Raw genomic sequence first — 22,265 nt, forward strand, 5'->3', positions numbered from 1 at the left:
GGAGGGGGGGAGAAAACAGATTTGCAGTTGATTCCATTTGGCTCAGTGTGATTGAAATGAAAATGTCCACGCTGACTTGCCACGGGGACAAACCTTGTACTCTTGCACGAGGCCGTTCTGGTGGTCTGATGGAGGGGGGTCCCAGGAGATGCTAATGGAAGTGCTGTTCTGGTTTCCCACAGTCAGGACTGTTACCTGCTGAGGAGGCGCACTGGGAGCTGAAAGTGGAAACACAAGATAACCAGGTCAACCGTCAGATGTACTATTTTACAGTTCAGGCAGCGGCGTATTTAATTGGGATGCAACAGTTGTATTTTACATCTGAATATGTTAAGAGCTCAGAAATATGCACATGCGTACAATCAGACACACGCACAAGCGCACACACACTTTTCCAAGGAATGTTATTCTTTGGGGATGGCACAGGTGCCTGAAGGCTGTCAAGACGTCTCATTAAAAGAGCGATTTGCATGAGGACCAGGGCAGGTCTGACATGGCTGCAGCCGATCCTTAACGTTTCACTATGATTTAATATATCTCGCCCTCTGCTCGGGGGTGGTGGAGCTGCACAAAGAATACTGGTATTGATTTGTGGAATGACATCCTGGCACAGTGAGGCAGGAGCTCTCAGAAAAGCTAAGACTCCAGTATTAACCGAGCCATGGTAGCACGGAGGTCAACGGGCTTATGGGATGAAGCGCAGACAAGAGGGAAATATGGAAAAGAAACATTTTAGGGGGAAGGAAACATGGTCTCAGTAAACATATTGACGGGTTCCATCGATCAGCCAGAGGAAACTAAAGCCAGTAGGTGAGGCTAAGACGGACGCTTCACCGCGGGGCTCATCTAAACGAATCAGTTCTATCCACAGACAAACGGAGAGTGTGTAGAAACAAGACAAGTCCGAGCTTTCATAAACCTCACTCTGTTGTTATTCTGATGGCGACAATCTTCTGACCCCACACGGGGTGACGGAGGACAAAATAAATAACAGTTGGCCCGACTGGAAATAACGTTTTAAAAATAATGTTTTCTCATTTCCGCAGTGGCTGGCAGGGGAGCGGCGCCACGGCAGAATACTGACAGGTCAATTACTCCCGAGCTGCCTCTCCCTCACCTCGCCTCCGTCCAAAATGGCACGTGTCACCCGGTAAATCTGTGCTCATCCCTCAGTGCGATTGGCCACCCGGTCCCCCAGAGAGCCGGAGAGCCCTGGCACCGCGGAAGACGAATGGGTCCAATGATGAACCCAGCACCTTGGCCAGATTAGAAACAATCTACCGAGGGAGCGTCTGATCAGCCGTCGTGCTCAGGGCTCTCCGCCGCTGAATTACATCCAGGTGACAAAGTGGTGGAATGGTGCGTGGCAGCCATCGGAGACAATGTCGTTCAAAGTTAATGTTATGAATGATTTAGCAGCTGATTATCATGCATATTTGTGCTAAACAATACACATTTTTCATTAGTGTCCTCAGAGGCTGTGCTAATAGAGCCATTAGTGGTGTGATGTATGGCGGGCAGGAATGTGACCCCCTGTCTCTCATGCACACACAGTGCTAATCTGCATGAAGGAAGGAATAACTTCATACCATAACTAGACAGAGAAGCCAACAGCTAATGTAAACTAGTGGGTAGTGTGGGAGGAAAGACGTGGGCCTTCCATTATTACGTCCACTAGAAATTACAATATGTGACAAACGTGATTTTTCTTTCACCTAAATAAGCCTCATCTTGCATATTTGATGGGACTCGATGGTAAATTCTTATACCATCATTAAGTCGGAATCCGAGGGAAGCCAGAGTTCATCCAAAGCATCAGTCACAACAGGACTGTCCACAGGGGAAGTGAGTCATTGGGTGAAAAAGAACGAGAGACACGATTTGGACGGACACTGCATTTGAGCCTGGACCCGTTCTGGGGATTCGCTAATTGCGTTAGGTATCGAACAAGTTTTAATCACTCTGTGAACTAGACTTCTCCTCTTATCCGTCTAACTGTCCTTCTCAGTAGTCCCAAGGTCTCCGAGGAGCCGAAAGCCTCGCTGCCGACGCTGTATCAGCTATCTCCGCTGACCGGGTGCAGCAGCGCGCCTGTGACAGGAATAGAAAGTGGCCGAGCTCTCTGGGGGACTGGGATGCAGATAGAGCACGAGCGCAGAGTGTTATCAGCATCGGTAATAGCTGTGACAAGCAGGTTCCGGAGGCCTCGGGGAGAGGGGGGGGGGGGGGTCGGTATGTATGGGTTTACTGTATACATGTCTTAGTGTGGGCGTGTGTGCTGGGGACGGTTGTAATGTGATGGCAGTTCCACTACAGTAGCGGCTACACTGGCTGGCCACAGGAGATAGGGTCCCTTTGAGAAGAGGAAAATAAATGGGTCTGTCACCCCGACAGGATGTGAACTGTCTCTTGAACACGCAGGCCTGGATACGTTGTGGCAAGAGGGGGGGGGGGGGGGGGCTGTGTTTGTGCTGTAGAGGGACAGTGTGTCTTTACCTCAGATCAAATCCCAGATTTAATTTCATTAGACTTGAAGGTTGAGGAAAGGTAATGGTGCAATGCCAATGGCTGCAATTCCGCTTGGACATAGATAATTCATTCAAATACTGACCAGTGTCTGTGTGAGCGTTTTTTTTTGTGCCCACACTGCTCTGTGGCCTTGTCAGAGTGTGTATGAATCAAGCTTTGGGGCGACAGATCATCTTCGCGAGAGGAAGTGTGTGTTGTGTCCAATCACAGCTCAGCCCGTGGCGGCTGGGTGATGGATTAGAGGAAGGTTGGCACTAACACCACCAATCATTACAAAAAACAGCACAGCAGGAAGGTCAGACAGACAAGCAGGGACATCCACACACAGGCATCCTCACATACACCATCTACCCTCAGTTCTCAGAATCCAATGGGATGTCATGAGACACATTAAAGCAACCTGTTGGGTCATTACCCCCCCACCGTATACTTGTGCAGACACACCACAGTTTGACTGCTCAGCGAGTTCTCTCTCTTCGTACCTTCTTCAGTCGTCCGGGCCGTCCTGGACTCACTGTCCATGCCTTGAAACTCGTTGAAGTAAGGCCGAACCTTGATCTCGTACACGATTCCTTTTTTGAGAGCGGAGAGGATGACGCTGCGCTCGGACGGGACCTTCACGTCCTGGGTCTGCCAGGGTCCTGGCGAGGGCAGTCCTGATGTTTGCCTGTACAGAACTCTGTAGCCCTGGATAAACTGGGACTGACGATCCACCTGAGAGAGTGAACGGTCTAACATTAGGGTCGGTATTCCATTGCAAAAAGAAAAGATCTGATTGGAGGAGATTGGTCGACATCACCTGGGACTGCCACTACACTAAAGAATAGGATACTTTGCTCACTGGATCACATTCATGACTCTTAAGAGGCTGTTACTGGTTTAATGGGCCTTTTATCACCAGCTATGACACATTTAGCTCAATTAACACCCTGCAACTACCTCGTACACACACCTCCTAACCCAAGAAAGGGTTCCCTCCTCCATTACAAAGACTTTCGGTAATTCCGCCTAAAAGGACATATTCATGTCTCACGTGTAATATAAACACTAACTGGTGACACTGGAAATCAGGCTTCACCACATCTAATAAGGGCTGTGAGTATGCGAATGTCATGCAGCAGCAAATACAGACACCCCGGGGACATGAGGGGAATACGCAGCAGAGGTGATAACAAAAGATCTGTCCCATAGAGAAGATGGAGGGACTGGAAGTGTGATTGCCCCCCTGCAATCCACAGAGGACCCCTCCCTTGAAACTTGGGCCATTTAGCTAGACATGAAAATCTGAATTTATGCAGAAGAGGAGTGGGTGCACAACTCATTGTAATGGCTTGTTAACAGTAGAAAAAGTGAGCAGGGCTTTCAAGTGGGATATTAAGCAGCTGTTTTTTTTCCGCCAGTGTAGCCCGAGTAAATCAGCAGAATGGATTCCCTGCTTAGTGCGGGACGTTTATTAATGGAATGATTTGGGAATATAAAAGCTCTCTGAGAGTGGCCCCTCTGTCTGCTGAAAGGGCCCCTGATTGATTATGTAGCCATGTTTCGTGTTGATTGTACATTACAATCATAAAGAAATGCTTCAGCATTAAATTTGTCACCATGTCCAGGGGGGAGACTTATTATAGGGGTCAATAAACATGTCTCCAGGAAAAGTGCTAATGTGGCTCATTGGGAAATGGAATCCGGCACCCCATGGCACTAAGTGAGGGCTGTGTTCTGTAAATACCTGCATCTGAGTGATTTATCAGAACAAACCAGCACGTAGTTTGTATGAATGTCTGAGCTTTGAGGAATACAAATAGCCTTTTTGTCCTCATTTCCATACAATTAAATACAAAAAATTAGACGAGGCTGTAGCTGTTCATTTTTCACATTTAATAAACCTGTCAAATGTTGAGACATTGCTGATTCTTGTGTGTATGTGTACGTGTATGGTGGAACAACAGATGTGTGTTTGTATTGTTTTTTAAAAGAAGATTAATGCGTCGCTTAAAGGTGCGGTAAAAAAACACATTCACAAAATACAGTTGAATTACAATCGCAAGCAAAGTTTATCTGTGCAAAGTCTTTGATGTAAGAGGGAATCCGATGAAGACACATGGAAGATTGATGAACAACCAGATGTCTCTGACATTTCTTTTAATGTTCCCCGGGGTTCAAAGGAACTATGTTCAACCATTTGATGTTCAGTTTACTTTTAAGTCGCCAATTACAATATTTCAAAGCTTCGGGGGAACCACCTGATTTGAATGTTGCCTCAAGGAGAAGATTCTTGGTTTTAAAGAGTGTTAACATCAACTACCATAACTTTATGACTCAGTTTTGAAATATATAAAAAAGATGTAAAGTAGGGCAGAGAGAAGAAACCCAGAGAAAGCGAATGATTTCATGTATCTATTGTAAGTTCTTCCAGTGGGAAGACTCAAGCTTGAACAGAGGAAGGATGTTCTTGGTGTAGCATCAGTTGAATAGAGTTACATTCACAAAATGACAACTTACCGTCCATGTGACCTGAATGGCTGTGGGACTCAGAACGGCCGGGTTGTGCAGCCGCACGATGACTTCGCCAAGTTCTTTCTGCACGTGCCTGTGGTCGACCCCCTGAGCTGGAGGACTTATGTCTGTGAGAGAGCGAGACAGAAACGCACACAAAATAAAATAAATGGTTCACTCAGTTCCTCATTTGAAAAGGAGCAACCTCATCTGCATTAAAATAACCTCATTACATTTTGTATTAAGGAATTTGTCTGGTTTGGAGAAAAAGGAAACGGACCAGGGTCGATGACGTTTCTCAGATGTTTGACTTCTCTGTAAACATCTACGTCAATGAACAAACTCTGAAATCGAGACTCGAGACATTTTGGATGGAAAATGGAAAATGAAACACTATTTTCCAGCTCATTTCCCATTTCACACATGCATTTGTTTCCTGCTACAAGCAATAAAATACTCCAGCGCATGAGATACTGAGTGCGACTGAAGGAAACCACATTTTGAGTTATTTATTGAAGGAAAGCAAAAATTATATTTCAAAAAAAGCTCCATTGAAACAACCCAACACTGTCATGAATCACAGGCTCCGCTAACCGGGTGAGACAGGCCAAACACGGTTAGAAAGAAGTGAAAAATCAATTTGTCATCAATGCACGCCATCGCCAATAAACACGTCTATATATCAACTCAAAACCTTCACCGCAGCATGAGGGAGATATTCAGCAATTCACACTGACTCCACTTTCCTTTTTTTTCCTAACACTCCCTCGGCTTGTATTTGACAGAGCTTGGCCACGGGTTGCTTTTTTTTATTATATTATATCTTCTGCAGGGGGACTTATCATATCAGAGTAATCTGGAGACTGTGGTGTGTCCGGTGCTGTAATCAAATCGTCTTCGGGTTTGCGGGCAGTCATATTTCCCTGTTATGATCATTAACATAGCAGGAATAGCAATAACTCAGTTAGGCCCTTGCAGAAGTAGACATGGTTATTTTACATAATTGCTAAAGTGTATCCTTAATGAGCTGGCCTCCGATGGAGAATTTGACCTCTGCAAAATTGCCCGGTGATTCAGTGGAGGCTGTTCAGAGCAAATGGCTGAGAGGGGCTGATAAGTATCACACTTTGAAGAGGTGCACAACGACCTTACCCATCAGGGGAAACACAAATTACACTCAGGAAGAAGAGACGCACATACCAACAGTCAAAGTGATTATTACAGGTCCCGAAACAACTCTACACGTGTTCCATAAACACGACAATCCACACAGTTCATCACTTCTACTTTCCACATTCATGCCAGTGTAAGCTACCTTGTGTTCTGACAGGATCCGACATGGGGCTCGGGTCACTGAGGCCCTGGCTGTTGACCGCTCGAACACATGAACAGGTAGATGGTGTTGGGACGGAGACCTTTGACCGTGAACTGGGTGGTTTTGATGTGATCTGCTACCGTTTGCCAGCTGTTGCTCACCGATTGACTGCAATCAAACAGAAGAAGAGGGGGGTTATTCCACACTATCTTCAAAAGGCATTCAGGTGGTACATTGTAGTGCGTTTACTAATTAAAGTGAGCAAACCTGAATGCTTCAATGACATAGGAGGAGACGGGAGAAGCCCCAGTCAGTCCAGGCTGCCAGGACAAGGACACACTGTTCTTGGTGACGTCGGTGACCTGAGGTTTAGATGGTGGACCTGGAAGCTCATTCTCATCATGGTTCTTCATGACAATCGCTCCAACGGATTCTGAGTGAACGGAGAGGAGGAGACAGATAAATAACCACCTTTCCCTTAAAAAAAAGTATATCTATTTGGTCTGTCTTTAAATACATGGAATCATGAAGCCGTCTCGTACCTTTGACTTCCAGGAAAGCACTCCATGATGTTTCACCGCTGGAGCTGGTGGCCACACACGTGTAAATCCCAGAGTCGGAGAGCTGATGGACAGAATACACGTATACATATATGAATAAAACCAACATATACAAACACACACACAGACACACATCAAAACGTAATGATTCATCTAATGACACTTTGCAGTGAAAGGACAATTTCCTCTCACACACTCTGAGAGCAGGATCGATGACTGCATCTACGTGATCTTCCGCAGAAACGCTTAAAGTGATGGGGCGACTTCACGGGCTCGCCTTGTGCCGGCCAAATTGTGTGTCATATGTGAGTGCCTCAAAGTGCTGACACTAATTTCCTAATGAATTCCATTTTCCACTCACCACCCTTGCATCACTTTTCCACCCCCCCCTCCTTGTTTCTTCGCTGTCCTGCCGACCACAACAAAGCCAGGCTAATTAATTTAGGGTGGGCGGCTGGAACCCCCTGGACCGATGACAGCTGGCCTGACTCTCCATCCCTCTTAGGGAACTTTGGTTGTCGGTTGGGTTTTTGTCCCTGTGCCTTGCTTCCATTTTATTAAATAACATGTCAGTGGTCGGCAGCTTTATCAAGCGTAATAGATATTCCACCGAGGCCTCAGAGTGCGGAAAAGAAGATGGGAGCCTTTTAAATCGAATCTTGTCCAAGTGTGTACGCGTATACACCCGTCTGTGTATATCTCTAAGTGCATTTATGTTTCTATGCTACAGCTGGAGTCCCCACCCCCCCCCCCCCCCCCCCCCCCCCCCCCTGCCCAGCTGGGCCCTTTTGTGGCTGTCCTGCCTTTAAGTGACTCTGTCAAACAATTAAGAAGAAAATCAATGCTGCCAATTCATCACACAAACATCTTAAATTAAGATGCATACACGCTATTGACCACTAAGGGAAAACAGAGTGGTAGTTGACGTCTGCATCGAAGAGAAAACAAGAACCAGGAGAACGATGGAGTCCTCTACCTTGATGTTTTTGATCTGCAGGCTGCCCAGCTCCTGCAGGGACATGCGCGGGTCCTTCCCCAGCAGACTGACCCCGTCCTTCAGCCAGCTGATGGAGGGGATGGGGTCTCCCGATGCCTGGCACTTCAAAAGGGCCACGTTGTCCACCGCGAGCGTCTGATTGGACGGGCCTTGGCGAATAATGGGCGGCGGTCTGTCTGTGAGCACTGCGGAAAAAACAAAGACACAAAATGTGAGCACGCGCTTGTTGTCTCTGTGAAGTCGAATGACGTGTTCACATGAAGGCGTCTGCCTACAGGACAAACTGAGTGACAGCACCGCTCATGAAACGCACCGGGGTGGATGTGGTTATCTGTCGTAAAGTGGACTATTTTCTCTGCAGGTCTTGTAAGTGCACCACAGAACAATGACCATATCCTGTATTTCCAGGAAATAGGGAAAGGAAAGCCGAGGCAGCGTTTTTCTCGGTCCATTGATGTGGCGGTGGGATGCTTAGCAGTTTCCAGTTACTGCCTTATTTTTATACACGTCTCTAGACTCTGTGGTGCAGTTTGGCGGTGAGACTCTTGCCCATTGACTCAGTGTGGTTCAGATAAACACTTCATTATGTGCAGCGTGGGGAACAATAAAAGGTCAATTTCAACTACGTGTTACTAAAAACAACTCTTGTGATATTCATATAAGCACCAGTTCAATCCTCACATCAAATAATCCGAGAGCAGGGACCGTCTATATTTCGCCTCTCGCTCAGTACTAGTCGGGTGAACGCTAATGCTGTGATGAATTCCATTTCATGAGAAATTTCATTTGTTACACAAAAAGCCGGTGGGGTCTGTCGGGGAAAGAGTGGCGAAGTCAGAGGTGATCACGCAGAGATTTGGCACCGGGGCACACCGGCAGTTTATATATTTAGAGTTGAATAATGTGGAGTCCCCCTGGCATCCCGGAAGCCACATTAATTAGAAGGTATGGATTAATGATGTCAGACCTGCGGGGGCTAATTACCGAGTCTACCTTCGTAACCTTTCAACACATTACTACACCCTCAGCTCCACCTCCTATTTTCTCTCTCTCGCAGCCACATCTGACAAAAGGAAGTGATTTCCGATGATGCATTAATGCTGTGGTACGATCGGCCTCTTGCTTTGGGTCGGCAGCGGCAGAAAGAGAAAAACTGAGCAGGAAGAAACCAGATTATTATTTTCAATTTATCAGTATATTAGGGGAAAATACAATGATGTGAAACTAAAGTCTTTAGTTTCATGACTCCGTAGTTTACTTCATGAGGTGCATCCGTGTTTAAGTGATGATGTTGGTGCTTTTCCTTATCAAGGGAAGACAGGAAGCTAATTTTGACAGATGCCAGTGCTCGGACCTCGATGTGTCTGATGCATGAGTGTGGGGGGGGGGGGGGGGGGGGGGGGCAGGAGTGACAGGGGGAGGAGGCGAGGCTCGACTGAAGCCTTCGCTCCCCGGATCTGGAATTTCTCATTACAGATCTCCTTGAACTCCACAGACTGTTGTCAGGGCTCGGGGTAGTAAATCACATAGAGACTGCAGCAGGTGCGGCCGTGACCTCACCCTGGCCCTGACGTACTCTTTCCTCCTCTCCCTGTTTCACTCTTCGACCTGCCGAGCACCTGTCTTTGCTAACACGGCTTTTGCTACTCTGCCCTCGTGAAGAAAATCATTTGGAATCAAAAAAAACCACAGTAAATACAAATAAAAGGGGTTAGCCGTCGGTTGTGTAGCTAGTGAACATGTGTGAAATGTGATGTTGAATTTGAACGACACACCAATTTTGTTGTAATCCTGTTGGTGTTTTTAATCTTTCTGTGAGCGAGTACTTCAGGAGATCTCGCCATCACAACTCCCACAGCTCGCAGGACAACATCATTCATTCCACAGAAAACTGTTGTCAGTCAGCAACACAATCGCATGCCTCCTCTTTCTCCTTGTCTCTTTCTGTGGCTGATTCCCTCACACACATACTTGCTGCTCGCCCACTCATCCAAGCTCTCATCATTCAACCTGAGGGAACTCAAGGGCAATGCTTTAGTCCCTTGCCGAAAGGAAATGAAAGACATTTTTAATTAAATTGAGTCAGGTAAAAAAAAAATTTAAAATAAAAATACCTTAGAGCAAAAACCCAGCGACTAAAAGTCATGGGCACACCCGAGTTTCTATAACCACAGCTGAATTTAATATCTAAAAAAATATTAGTACTTCTTTGTACCTACTGAAAACCTTCAAACTAAAACCTTACGTCAGTTAAAATAATCTATTTGATGAAGGATAAATGTTGAAATGCATGTGGAAGAGAATCAAAAGTGCAGAGAGGATTTACATCTGTGTTTATATCCACATCAGGCACCAGCGTCACCACGGTGCAGTGGTGTTAAATCATGGGCTAATGTGCTGTAGTGTGCTGGCGCTGAAGAAGTTATACATCGTTTTTTCCCCCCCTCACCATCTGTGACCTCCAGTTGAGCCTTGGCGAGGATGCTGCCTGCAACGGTCAGGGCCTGGCAGATATAGTAACCAGCATCTGTCCGCTGCACAGACGTGATGGTGAGGTCTCCGCTGGGCGACACAGAGAAGCGACTGCTCGGCTGCTGGGGTTGGTTTGGAAAGAGCAAATTCTGCAGGAAGACGAACAAACAGCCAATTAGTGAGAACATGGAGCCAGTACAACCTGGAAAAAAGACAACACACTCACACTCTCTGCGCCCGCACACACACACAAACACACACACACACACACACACACACACACATCAGACTCTTAGAGCTATAATCTGAGCAACTGAATCTCTCGCTTGGTTAACCAAGCTCACAAACTCCACAACCTGTCCACAGTTTGATGATTTGGTTTCATAATTATTCTCGGGCCAAGCCAGAGGCTCCACTGTGTTATGAAAGCTCCTATTTCCTCATCATGACTTCTTTCAGTTTTTGCTTCCAGTCCACAGCGGTTAACTCACACTCACCCCACACACGTTGAACTTACGCTGAATATTGTACAGTTTATCCTGAGGACACATAAACCCAGCTAAATATTTAACTTTTTCAATATTCTAAATAAGGTTTTATATTCTCCTTATTTCAATTTTGTGTTGTTTTCATGCATTATGTAGAGCACGTCCAACTGCCTTCAACCTCGCTCAAAGAAGAATTGATAATGAATCTCACATATTTGAGGGTAAATTGAGGCTCAGAGGAAAACATCACCTCTACTTTTCATTGTCTTTTTTTCTGTCACCTTATTCGAGCTCTTTCTTTTAGTTTTCCCTTTTTACTCATAATCACTCCCAAATGTTACCCAGCAAATACATTAGCTGTATTCCATTTCCCCACTAATCGCTCTAATGCAACAAATTATGTTGATGTTTTTTTTAATTACGCACAACGCATCTCAAGCGCAGGAGATATACAGTCCATTATCCTCAAGAGTGAGAAAAAAGGCTGTTCTGTCATTTAATTACTTTACTTAATTAGCTTTAATTTGTTCTCTCCACAAACGCCTTTGTACATTATATACGTCCATGTGACGGAGGCAGAGAATACCTCAGCTGACACCGACACAAGTGGGGAGACAAACGTGCAACTGCTTGTTCCAAAGTGTTTGTGTAGCGTTCATTTCCAAAGCCTCCTCTTTAATGACAACGTGAGACACGAGCCGGGTACGAATCCGTTCACAACATGACTCAGCAGCGAGTCACACGTTAGGGTCACACGCTGGTGAGGCGTACAGCGGGTAGAGTATCCCACTAAACGTTTGTGAGAACACGTAACCGTGTGTGTCTCACTCCTCTTTGCTACTTTGCTGTAATTGTTGGCCCCTGTGTGTGTGTGTTTATGTGTGTTTGAACCTTAGCCAGAGCTGAATCATATCTCTGGCTCATCTACAAGCCTCAACAGGCTCCTAATTGGCGCTGTGGTGGAGTGCTGCGAGGACACCCAGGTATTTGAATGGGGTTATCTGCTTGACTGAGGGATAGGATCCTTCTTATCAGTGCAGGGTCACGGGAAACCGATTAGCACTTCGTCGTTTGTCTGCTCCTGAGAACAAAGGTGCGTCTGTAGCACAGATACTGATGACAGATAGTGTAGTTTGAAGTGCTGCCTATACTGTATGTGTGTGTGTGTGTAGGTGTGTGTGTAGGTGTCTTCAGGTCAGGAGAGTCAGAAGTCCTGAGCAATAAGACGTAATGCTCAGGAAATAATAAAAGCTGCCGACCCTGAGAGATGACGTCTCCACATTTTTGTCATTTGTGTTACACACACTGTTTGTTTCCTCTTACCTGACTTCCCTCCTTCTGCCAGAAGACTGCAGGCTGAGGGTTTCCTTTGGTTTCACACGGGAAGCTGGCAGTGCGGCCCTGAGCCACGATTTGGTCCCTGGGCCGGATGACAAACTGGGGTGCAGCTGGGGTCAAAGGGCACAAGCAGCAGCGTTAGCAGAGCGGCGATATGCAGGGGGGAGGTCAAACATCCGGATCAGGGCTGGAGATTATCAGGGCTTGGGGGGGGATTACAGGCACCAAAACAAGCAATATACCATATGGTCAAATCAAAATGGGAGTGCTGTACAGAGCTTCCATGCAGCTTTGTATCTGTCTGTTTGCCCTCTAATGGCTCTGGACAGACAGGTGGGTAGGGGGGGGGGGGGAGAGACACCAATCACTATCCTTCCCATGGTAACCAGGATGGCCATTCATCCAGGTGAGACAGAGGCTGAATGAATGGCGGCCACATCGGCATTCACATGTGGAAGCTCCTCGGTCACGATGGCGTTTAGATCGGAGACAACACAAAGGCACAGCCATGCCCCGGACACATCTACAGACAGGTCAAAGACATACAGGGCCAATCGTGACTGTTCATATGCAAGATCTCATATAAAAGTCACGATCCGAGGTGGCTGATCACAGTTGTATCAGAAGGGGGGGGGGGGTGAGACAGGAACTCTCCATCGAAGAGAGAAGAGGTTTCAAACTGTTCAAAAAAAACTGAGTGTGAAGCTTTTTCTCGGTCAGTGTTTACGACTCCATCAGGAGCCGGAGCAGTTGTCACACACTCTCAGTCACAGACGGAGTGAGACTTCTCTGACCGACAGACGCAGCTCACTAATAGAGAGTGAAGAGCGTGGAGATAAGATAGCAGCTCGTTTGGTGGTGTGCAGCGTCGTCTCTCCTCCCTCCCTGACACATCGCTGAGAGTGAAGCTACTTTCAGAAACGCACTGAAGCCCAGAGATTTAGTGTTGTTGTGCAAAGACGATGAAGAATCCAGCACAGCAGAGAAATGAAATATAACATTCTTCATATTCTCAATAACAGCTACTGTACACAGCCAAATGCTCATCAGACGTGCAACTATAGGATTTTATCACAATTACTGCAGCTTTAAAATTAGAACTCTGACCATGTCTGAACTTTGACCTGAGGTAATCTACTGCCTGACCCAAGACCTCTACTTGTTTATTCTACTTGTCACTAAGGGGGGGGGGGGGGGGGGGGGGGGGGGGGCTCTCTGTTGACAAGTGTTTGCCAAGATAAGACATCAATCACATAAAGGAGGAAACATGGTTCCTGCAGAGATGATGAGAGTCAACTAATTAAAAAGCTCCAGCCGTAACCTGTGCAGACGATGGGTTGTTTAAAACCATTTTCTACAGAAAGACATAAAATTAATTCTAGAGATTGTTGTAAAATTGGGAGAAATCTGAATTGTTGCAAAGCGACATCTTGCACTCTTTGTTTCTTTCGATTTCTCTGTAAGTCCTTTCCCTGACAAGCCAGCTGGTTCCAGTAAGGCCAGGCTCTTCCCATTTGGCTGGTGCCTCCGTGTAATTCCTTTTTGGGGGATGTGTATTTGTCAAAGATACACACAGTTGGGAACGGTACAGATGGCTACAGATTTACTGCCTTTCCGTTTGGCCTTGTGCAGCTTGGATATCTTGTGGCTCTCACAATGCCGGGCCTGATACAGAGCCCCTAAATCACGCTCTGGCAGGGACTCGGTTCCCTCCCCTCTCTTCTGTTCTATCCCACATATACACACACTCCTGACTCCTGACTAAAAATAAGGTCTAACACCTTACAGAGTGGAACCTGTCACCATGCGGGCCAGGACCATCCTTTCTCACGCACTCCTCATTAGTATGTCCTCCCTTCCTTACCTCTGAATTTATGACACAGGGTTGCGTATGTGGATGTTTTTGAGGTTTATAATTGGGTTTTGCTTGTATGGATGATTGTCTACAGCTGGGTGTCAAAACACAAAGTCTTAAGTGTTCTTCACTTAGATCTCACCAAATCAAATAGAAATAAATATTATCATTCATGGAAGTTATGGAGGGTCTTTCCTCACTGAGATATGAATTAAATGAAGATGTTTCATAATGTGCTGGACTCTGTTAACCGTACGTTTTTTGCTTAGTTTTTCCTGGTGGCCTGAGTTTCATCTTGAGCTCGTTCTATACCAGCGGCGCTACTTTCAATCTCCCTTTCTACCTTTTGAATTAACTTTAAAAAATAATTAAATCCTGACGGGGGAATGCTTTAAGAGGCGAAGGCCCACAGAGAAGCATAGATCAAAAACGCAGACAAATCAAGAGGAAGTCAGTGTGTGACAGTTTCACAGCTTGGCTCAGGGCTAACTCACACTGGCCCTGTTTTGATTCACAGGCCCTTAATGACATGAGAGCGGCCTCTTCCTGTCCCCTCCTAAGGAAACACATCATCAGGCGCCCATATTTAATTCATGACAAGTCACATCCGCCTGGTTCGGGCTAGATCTCGGCATAAAAACAGCAGTCAGGGTGAAGAGAACAAATGGTCAGCGAGAATGACATCCATTCAGTGCAACCCACTCAGAGGCAATTCCACCTCCTCCTTTAAAAATCCCACGTTCAATCATATTTTATTCAGGAGTCGACAGCAATTACTGTCTCTCCCCACAGGCAGGGGAACTGTGTAATTTCCTCCGTCTTCTTCCAAGCTGAAAGTTTGACAATCGTATAACAGCCACTGCTGTTTTGGCAACCGAAGTCCTGCCAGTAAGGCAGTGTCTGGGTCTCTCTGCCAGCCAAGTCTGTCTTGACGGACACTTCTGTCAGTCGTTCCCTCAAACCCCTTTGTCCTGCCGTGTGCGGCTTGTTCCTTCTATTTCTTTTGTTTCCAGATTTCAGCAGTCGAAAAAACCCACCTTTCTCTACACGCGCCTATTTCCACTCACTTCTTCTGACAATTTTATTTCTTAAGTGTATCAGATTCGGGTCTGCCTTGACCTTTTCCCTCATCTATGGGGAAATCAAATGAGATTCTGCGCTCGGTGTTGCGGGGCTCAAAAGGATAGAAGCCCGTCCAAAACAAACAGATCTCTGCTTTGTGTTCCAACAATCCACAGATGGCCTCAAGACTTGCGAGTTAAACACGTTCTGGACCATATGAGATGACAATGTCTGGGACTATCGCGCTGCCAGCCCACTCACTCATCGTAAAGGACGTGGTGTAGAATCTAAAGAGCCTTCAGTTCAGAGCGGCTCTAGTAACTGAACCTTTGAGTCGTTAGATTTGATAAATCTGCGCTGTAGAAAGTTGTGACTGAGACCTGCAGAGGTAACGTCAGCTGCCGGTTGAGATCAAGTGGAAAGTCCTAACTAGAGCATCTTGAGACAGCACAACAGCTGCGACACCCGTCAACACCACCAACACCCCTCAGTGGTGATAACTCAGGAGTCAGACCTGTGATACTCATGGGTCGGACCACGCGTCTCCGAACACGGCCTTCATTTTGATCTCAATCGCACACCTGCAAAGGTTCATGACAGCAGCCCACTCAAAACCCCTTCTGTTTTCAGCAGAGTAGGTGCCTCCAGAGACACACACACACACACACACACACAGATAAACACACAAAATATCACCATCGCAGCTTCAAATATAAAAAACCTGAATGCACATGGCAAAGAAGATTATTTTGTGGCTGCCGTTTATATTGTGGGATTCACACACCGAACGACATCTTACCTGATGTTATAAAATCTCCTTTTAATATGTGCATCATATTAAAGTCGTGTTTTCGTGTGTTAGTATACTAGGTAGAACTACCACTTAGAACTAGACTTTAAAAATAAGGAACACAATTTGCAAACACTACTTTTAGGGCTAGACTATGTATTGTAACACCAGCTCTAATCCAACACAGTGATGTTAAGCAATGGTGATTGATTGTCAAGCAGTCGGGTGCAGTAACGTGTATGAGGGCATGCGGGATGGGGTCAAATCAGAAGGATGGGTACTTACCGACAGGGCGAGCTGGAGACACAACAATGGAGGAGTGGATACACAAAAGGAACAAAATAGGACACAAACACACACAGAAACAAACAGACACACACACAGACACACAGAATGACAGAAGAGGGACAGAACAAACAACGTAAAATAAGACACAAAAAAAAAAGAAATCAAAGTCAGAACGAATGACATGTTGTGTTGGGGTCAACACATTTCTGGCAAAGGGAAACATGACAGAGAGGATTCAGTAGCTTTTGTCCACTGGACAGTTTTCTGCTGTTGTTTAGGTCAAAGCTTCTGTTTCTCACGACCCATAGTTATTAAGGGGGTTGTGGAATGAGCGCCCACTACAGGTCGACTATGTTCAATTGCATAGAAATCCCTGTGGGGCAGTCGCTTTGCTTTTTAGAGACAAATGTGCTACTGGATCTTCTCTGCTTGCATTAATGAAATCTATAATTCTACGAGTGGAGTGTATTTGCAATTGAAATGCGAAGATGTGTTTGTCGCTGGTGCTGATGTACAGGGTAGAAAAAAGAGAGGAGGAGGAGGCAAGGAAGAGAAAAAGCTTAAAGACAACATGTGGGATGTATTCAGGGCTTCTGAGACTCCCATACTGTATCCAGAAGACCTGATGTAGGTGGTTTATTCTCTGTGTTACTGTTTACATCTCCACTGTCAAGTAAAACACAAAGATGCCTCAAAAAAGGGTAAAAATGAACCCAGACTTTGTTCTACCTCCCAGTGGCCCCCTGTGTCGCTACAAAGCGCTCCACTGGGACCTTAAACACTTGGATTTAATGGGAGGAAGACTGGTGAAAAGAGGGGAAATTATGGTTAGAATGTTTTTATTAACCTTGCAAACCCCAGGTGTGAGGCTGGCGGTGTGCACCAGTAATCTGTGAAATGGCTTTGCTGACTTGGTGGTTGCAGCATGAAGGGTGGCGTGGCCAGCAGACCACCTCGAAAGGGGGGGAGGGTCGCGGAGTGTGTCGACACCGCACTTGGAAACGTAAATAATTAAACAGATTCATAGACTGTCTACATCTCTCTCTCGGCTGTGGGAGTCAGCATTCTGGAGTTCCATTTGTGTAGGGGTGGACCCTACGGAGCAAACTGTCAATCCAGCTTCTTGTATTGGTAACCACTGCGGGCCACGGCTTCTCTAAGTGCTGCTGCTGCGCTGGCTAATGTGAAAAAATAACAGAACACAATACCTCTGACTGTGAGAGTGGCCGAGGCCTCCAGCTTTCCCACGCGGTTCTCTGCCAGGCAGGTGAACATGCCCTCGTCGTTGACGGAAGCCTTCTTCACTCTCAGCACATAGTCCTCCTTGTCGTACTTGATCTCATACCTGTAGACAAAAAAATGTTGCAGCATGAAATTCAAGTTGCCCTTTCTGCATTGCATGTCAAAAAAACAACAACTTCAAAATTCAGATAAAACATTAACCCAGAGATGTGATCTTAGACTTCAACCACGACGGCTGGACTGTCTGGCCGTGAAAAGTGTGTCTCTCCTTGGAGAGGTGCACACAAGTACAACTGTTCATTATGACAAATGGAGACTGCAGGGAGGAGGATCAATTATTCAACAATGACACACAGTACGAGGAGCTGTGCATTCAGATGGAACGCACTAAACTTGTTCAATATTCATGAAATGGTTCACTCTGTCTGTGTGTGTGTGTGTTTATATTTTCAAGCCATATTCAGAGGTTTGTGTGTGTGTGTGTGTGTGTGTGTGTGTGTGTGTGTGTATATAGGAGGTATATAACTGTGCCGTTTTCCTGAATGTACATTGGCAATGAATCTATACACAGCAACACCTGGTTATTATTTTTAGGGACTGAATCAATACAACAACTACACCGAGGCAAAGTTGGTCCTGATTTCCATTCGACTGCAGTTTCCTCCTGTTTGTGTTCTGTGTGTTTACACGTGGTTGGACCCCTGGACCTATATAAATTGTATGGCAGTTGACAGGGGGGGGGGGGGGGGGGTGATGATGCTGGTCTGGGTTTGAAGCTGTGGTCTTGTTTGTTCTGTAATTGAAGGGGGGGCCGGCCTGGCAGTGAGTAAGTAGTGTGGTGGTGGTGGGGGCGGTGGGGGCTGTGTGATGGTGGTCCCTCAGCCTGACAGCCTTCTGCTGTCCACAGTCTGTCACTCTCAGACACTGAGAGCAGAGTTGAGATGAAGAGATAAAGGGCCACTCCGTTCGAGCCTGACACCACGATGACCCTTTAAAGCCATCCTGCAAATTTCTATTTGATTATAGAATATGTAGAAAGATTAGTGCATGTGTTGCTTTTCCTCTTTTCTGCAGAGTAAGCACGGCAGCCTGCCCACTGTGTCTTTTTCATACTACCACTTATAATCCCACAAGTCACAATTCAAACAAGGTTTTTTAAATATCTTTTTTTTCCATTTTTTATTATAGTGTCGGCCTCTGAGCCTCAAAACCCCAAACTTGTAGTATAACAACTGTTAAAAAACACATAAAAGAGCAGTGATGTGTGCCCAACGCAGAGGTAACCGCTCAGAGATTGAAAGTGCAGTCGCCAAGCGGCTCTGGAACAAACTACACAGTCCATGTTGATCATAATGAAGAATTATTCCCCCCCGCGCTCCAGCATGACTCTTTTAAGAGCTTTCTAATAGCTTCTGGATGACAACGGTGCGCTACAGGAAAGAAAAGAAACTGCACCAGGTTCGCTCACACAGATATATCGGGGTGAGATAGGGATAGATGAAAAGATTTAGACATTTATTACAGTTGGTGTTTTGAAGATAATATATATAAAAAAAAGGTTTACTCGGGATAATACATTGGATAGTTAGATGTGGCAATAAACTACAAAAGCAATACTTTCTGAAGCGACTTAAGAGTAACAGCTCGCTCCGGTCCATTCCCCCCCCTCCCCCCGAGCGGAGAGAGACCCCTCTGGTCGCCCATCAGGTGTATTGATGGCTGCTTGCCACTGGCAGCTGCAAAACTAATCTGTCCTGTCTGTCCGTGTCTTATTTTTTTCCCTCTCCTGTTATGACATTTCCTGAGCAACCATTCAAAGGCAGCTTTTATTGAGGCACATTCCTCAACTCTGACTGCCAGTTCCACCTCTCCACACAGGTACTTAAAGAGCCATAATGATTATTTGACTGAGTCATGACTGAATGCTTTGTTCTAGAAAGAGGGGATGTACAGTTCAGGTAATGGCAGGGAACAGGAATAAAGCATTTACTGTTGATTCTGTGTGAGCGGCATCCGGAGGAATGAGGCAACACCTTTCGGGACAAGTCTGCTCTCAGATGAAAAACAAACAAGCTAATAGAAAGAGCTTCTTCACATTCTGTGCCTTCCAGCTATAAGACGGGTAGACAACATGAAGTCCTGACTTGCAGGTAGAGAGAGAGAGGAGCAACAGAGTGACAGCAACAAGTCAGGGCTCAGGGAAAACATCATGACTCCCTAACAAACTATTATGAGAACAAGCGAACAGGTAAACAGTTCCCCGTGCTCTCAATTAACCTTCTCTTCCCAACTGATCCTAGAAGGAAGGTAAAATGGTTCCTTTGAGACTCTGGCTGCTTCAGACCTGACGTAGGTTTGAATTCTTTCAAATCAGCAGCTGCAGATACAGAAGCTGCACACAGAGGAGCTACAGCAGCCTTCCCCTTAAAATACTGTAAAAACAAGCAGCTCTCTGAGGCTGTACAGCATTGAACTCCATGATAACATGCTGATCTTAATGTTGTGTTAGGTCTGACATGTTTACTGTGTTAGTTTAGCACGTGAGCACGTTAACTTAGCTGATTAGCAAATGCAGGCAAGGCTGATAAGAATATCCTTAGTTTTGCATAGAGCCAAGACTTTAAGAGAATGGAGATCAAAAGTAAAAACTAAGATTTATGACCAGACGTTAAGCAAGTTTATGGAAATTCATTATTGCTGTACAGTAGACTGTGTGCACCAACATTTGTGGGAATGCAGAAAACAGCAGAAAAACTACTTGCCAACCTAAGAGTGGACCATAAGTAGAGATCAGAGGATCGTGCAGTCACTAGAGTTCATCCTCTCAGGACCACAAATATTTTCATTTTAACCGTTGCAATCCATTAAATAGTTCTTGAGATATTTCAGTTTGGAAACAAAGTGTTGAACCCATCAAATCAATGACATGGAACTGACATGCAAAGACCCATCCATGCCTTACAACTGAATTTTGATCTCTTACTTTATGATCAACAGCCATCATCCAACAACTGCATGGCCAACCCTCTGCAGTGTGGAGAACCTGCGTAAGCACCCACTGAACAACATGCTTATTGTTCCTGGTCCTGTCTCTATCAGTCTCTCAAAAACAGAACCTCCTGCCGGTCCATGACATATTAGAGGGAAATCACGAGCCCAATCAATCTGTAATCAGCTTCCTATATGGAAACAGCCTGGATGACAAGATGAGTGGAACTACTCAGGGATAAGAGGTAGTTGTGGCCACACACACACACACACACACACGCGAGTACACAGGGAAAAGGAACAGTAGCTCTTTATTGCGAGTGGATTGCAGCAGAGCTCTGTTTTCTATTAGAGGAGGAATGTAATTGCACATGTAGAAGGGCTGTGTAAAGGATAGAAGAGCCAAGTTCACCCGGCCGGATTCGTCCTCCCGGCCGGATTCGTCCTCCTTTTCAAACAGAAAAGGCACACTGTACACACACAGACACACACACACACACAGACACACGCGCACACAGAAAGTATACAATCATCCGACACATATCCACACATGTGCAGAGTCATTCATCCAAGCAGGAAGATGAGGAGTGACGGGAATGTGAGCAAGTGCCAAGACGAAGCAGCATTTTTCTGGGTTGTCGCCCTCGATGGGTTTGCTGCACGCAGAAGGCGCCAGCGGAGATGAAAACTTTATTGGACGCACTTTAAAAGCATTAGATTTCAAAACTCCCGCAGATCATCTTGAAGGTCCTGCCTTTGAACTGCCTGTCAGGGACACAGTCGACCATTGTTAAACCTTCAGACTTGTGCAATCCACTCACATTAAGAGACTCTTATCTCTCGGGTTGTGAATGGTTAGACTCATCCACAAAATGACTCAATCTGTGAGGATCTTATCGGGCCTCTCCTCTGTGTACGTGTGAGTCGGGCCAGCGGCAGGGAGAATGAAACCGAGCACATGAGTCAGACTCAAGATACAGTGAAGGACTAAATCCAGCCTGGTCTCTGGCTTGACTGCTCTGACACAAAGTCCCCTCTCTGCTCCATTTATTTCTGACAGTGTGATCCAGTCTTACACCATCTGACTGCTACTTTACCTCATCCTGATCAAAGGGGCTGGAGTCCACCTCGCCAAGCCCTGTCACCCTTAAGAGGGAATCAATTAACAGCTATTGCTTCTCATCTTCCCTCCGCGAGGCCGTGAGCCAGAGCCCCCCTCCGTCTTGGCACCTCTAATGGCCTAGCAGGGTCAGAGCTTCCTCAACTGGCCGAGTGATGTCCGTCACCTTATCCCACATTAATCAAAGATCCGTTTGGCAAGATTTCCACCCTGTGGCCAGGTGAGGGGGTTGTGGAGAGCAGATAGATCCTAAGTTTGTCTTTTAAAGAGTTCCTTCTTTCCATAACCACAGCAGCAGTTGCAGCAGTGCAGTCTCTACTTTGCCAAAGTGGTTTGGAGCAGATGGGAAGGTTGTGTGCGACAGATATTTCAGGAAAAAAGGAAAGTACAGCTCACTGACCGATGCCTGGAAATCGCCCTCAGTTGCAAACTAATGAATGACCAAAAACTGGGCCTATGGCTATTTAGAGTTAAAGCTCGGCCATTTATCAATGTGGATGTGAGCAGGAGCTACGGATACATCTCACGTCAGCTTGTGTGTTTTTGCATCAGTGTCAGAGAACTGATATTAGACTATACTTATTAAGCCTGGAGCATTCACCTACAAATATGGTTCATATGGAACAATATTATACGTCCTAGTGTCTTTTTCTTAACTTCAATGTAAAAAATTGACATATTAGCTATAATAGAGAAGTTTTTCCCTTGCATCAGTTGCTCATATCCAT

General features: G+C 45.9%; 1 protein-coding gene across 1 annotated transcript in view; it reads right to left on the bottom strand.

Moving 5' to 3' along the window:
- LOC133951869 (roundabout homolog 2-like) overlaps positions 1-22,265 on the bottom strand; it is a 153,194-nt gene that overhangs the window by 27,626 nt on the left and 103,303 nt on the right. Inside the window, 11 exon segments of the mRNA XM_062386094.1 lie at positions 94-218; positions 3,012-3,243; positions 5,029-5,150; positions 6,338-6,404; positions 6,406-6,505; positions 6,605-6,770; positions 6,880-6,961; positions 7,874-8,079; positions 10,344-10,515; positions 12,178-12,302; positions 17,396-17,532. Coding sequence (XP_062242078.1) covers positions 94-218; positions 3,012-3,243; positions 5,029-5,150; positions 6,338-6,404; positions 6,406-6,505; positions 6,605-6,770; positions 6,880-6,961; positions 7,874-8,079; positions 10,344-10,515; positions 12,178-12,302; positions 17,396-17,532 — 1,534 coding nt within the window.

The sequence above is a fragment of the Platichthys flesus genome, chromosome 4 (genome assembly GCF_949316205.1).
Source record: "Platichthys flesus chromosome 4, fPlaFle2.1, whole genome shotgun sequence".
NCBI lineage: Eukaryota > Metazoa > Chordata > Actinopteri > Pleuronectiformes > Pleuronectidae > Platichthys > Platichthys flesus.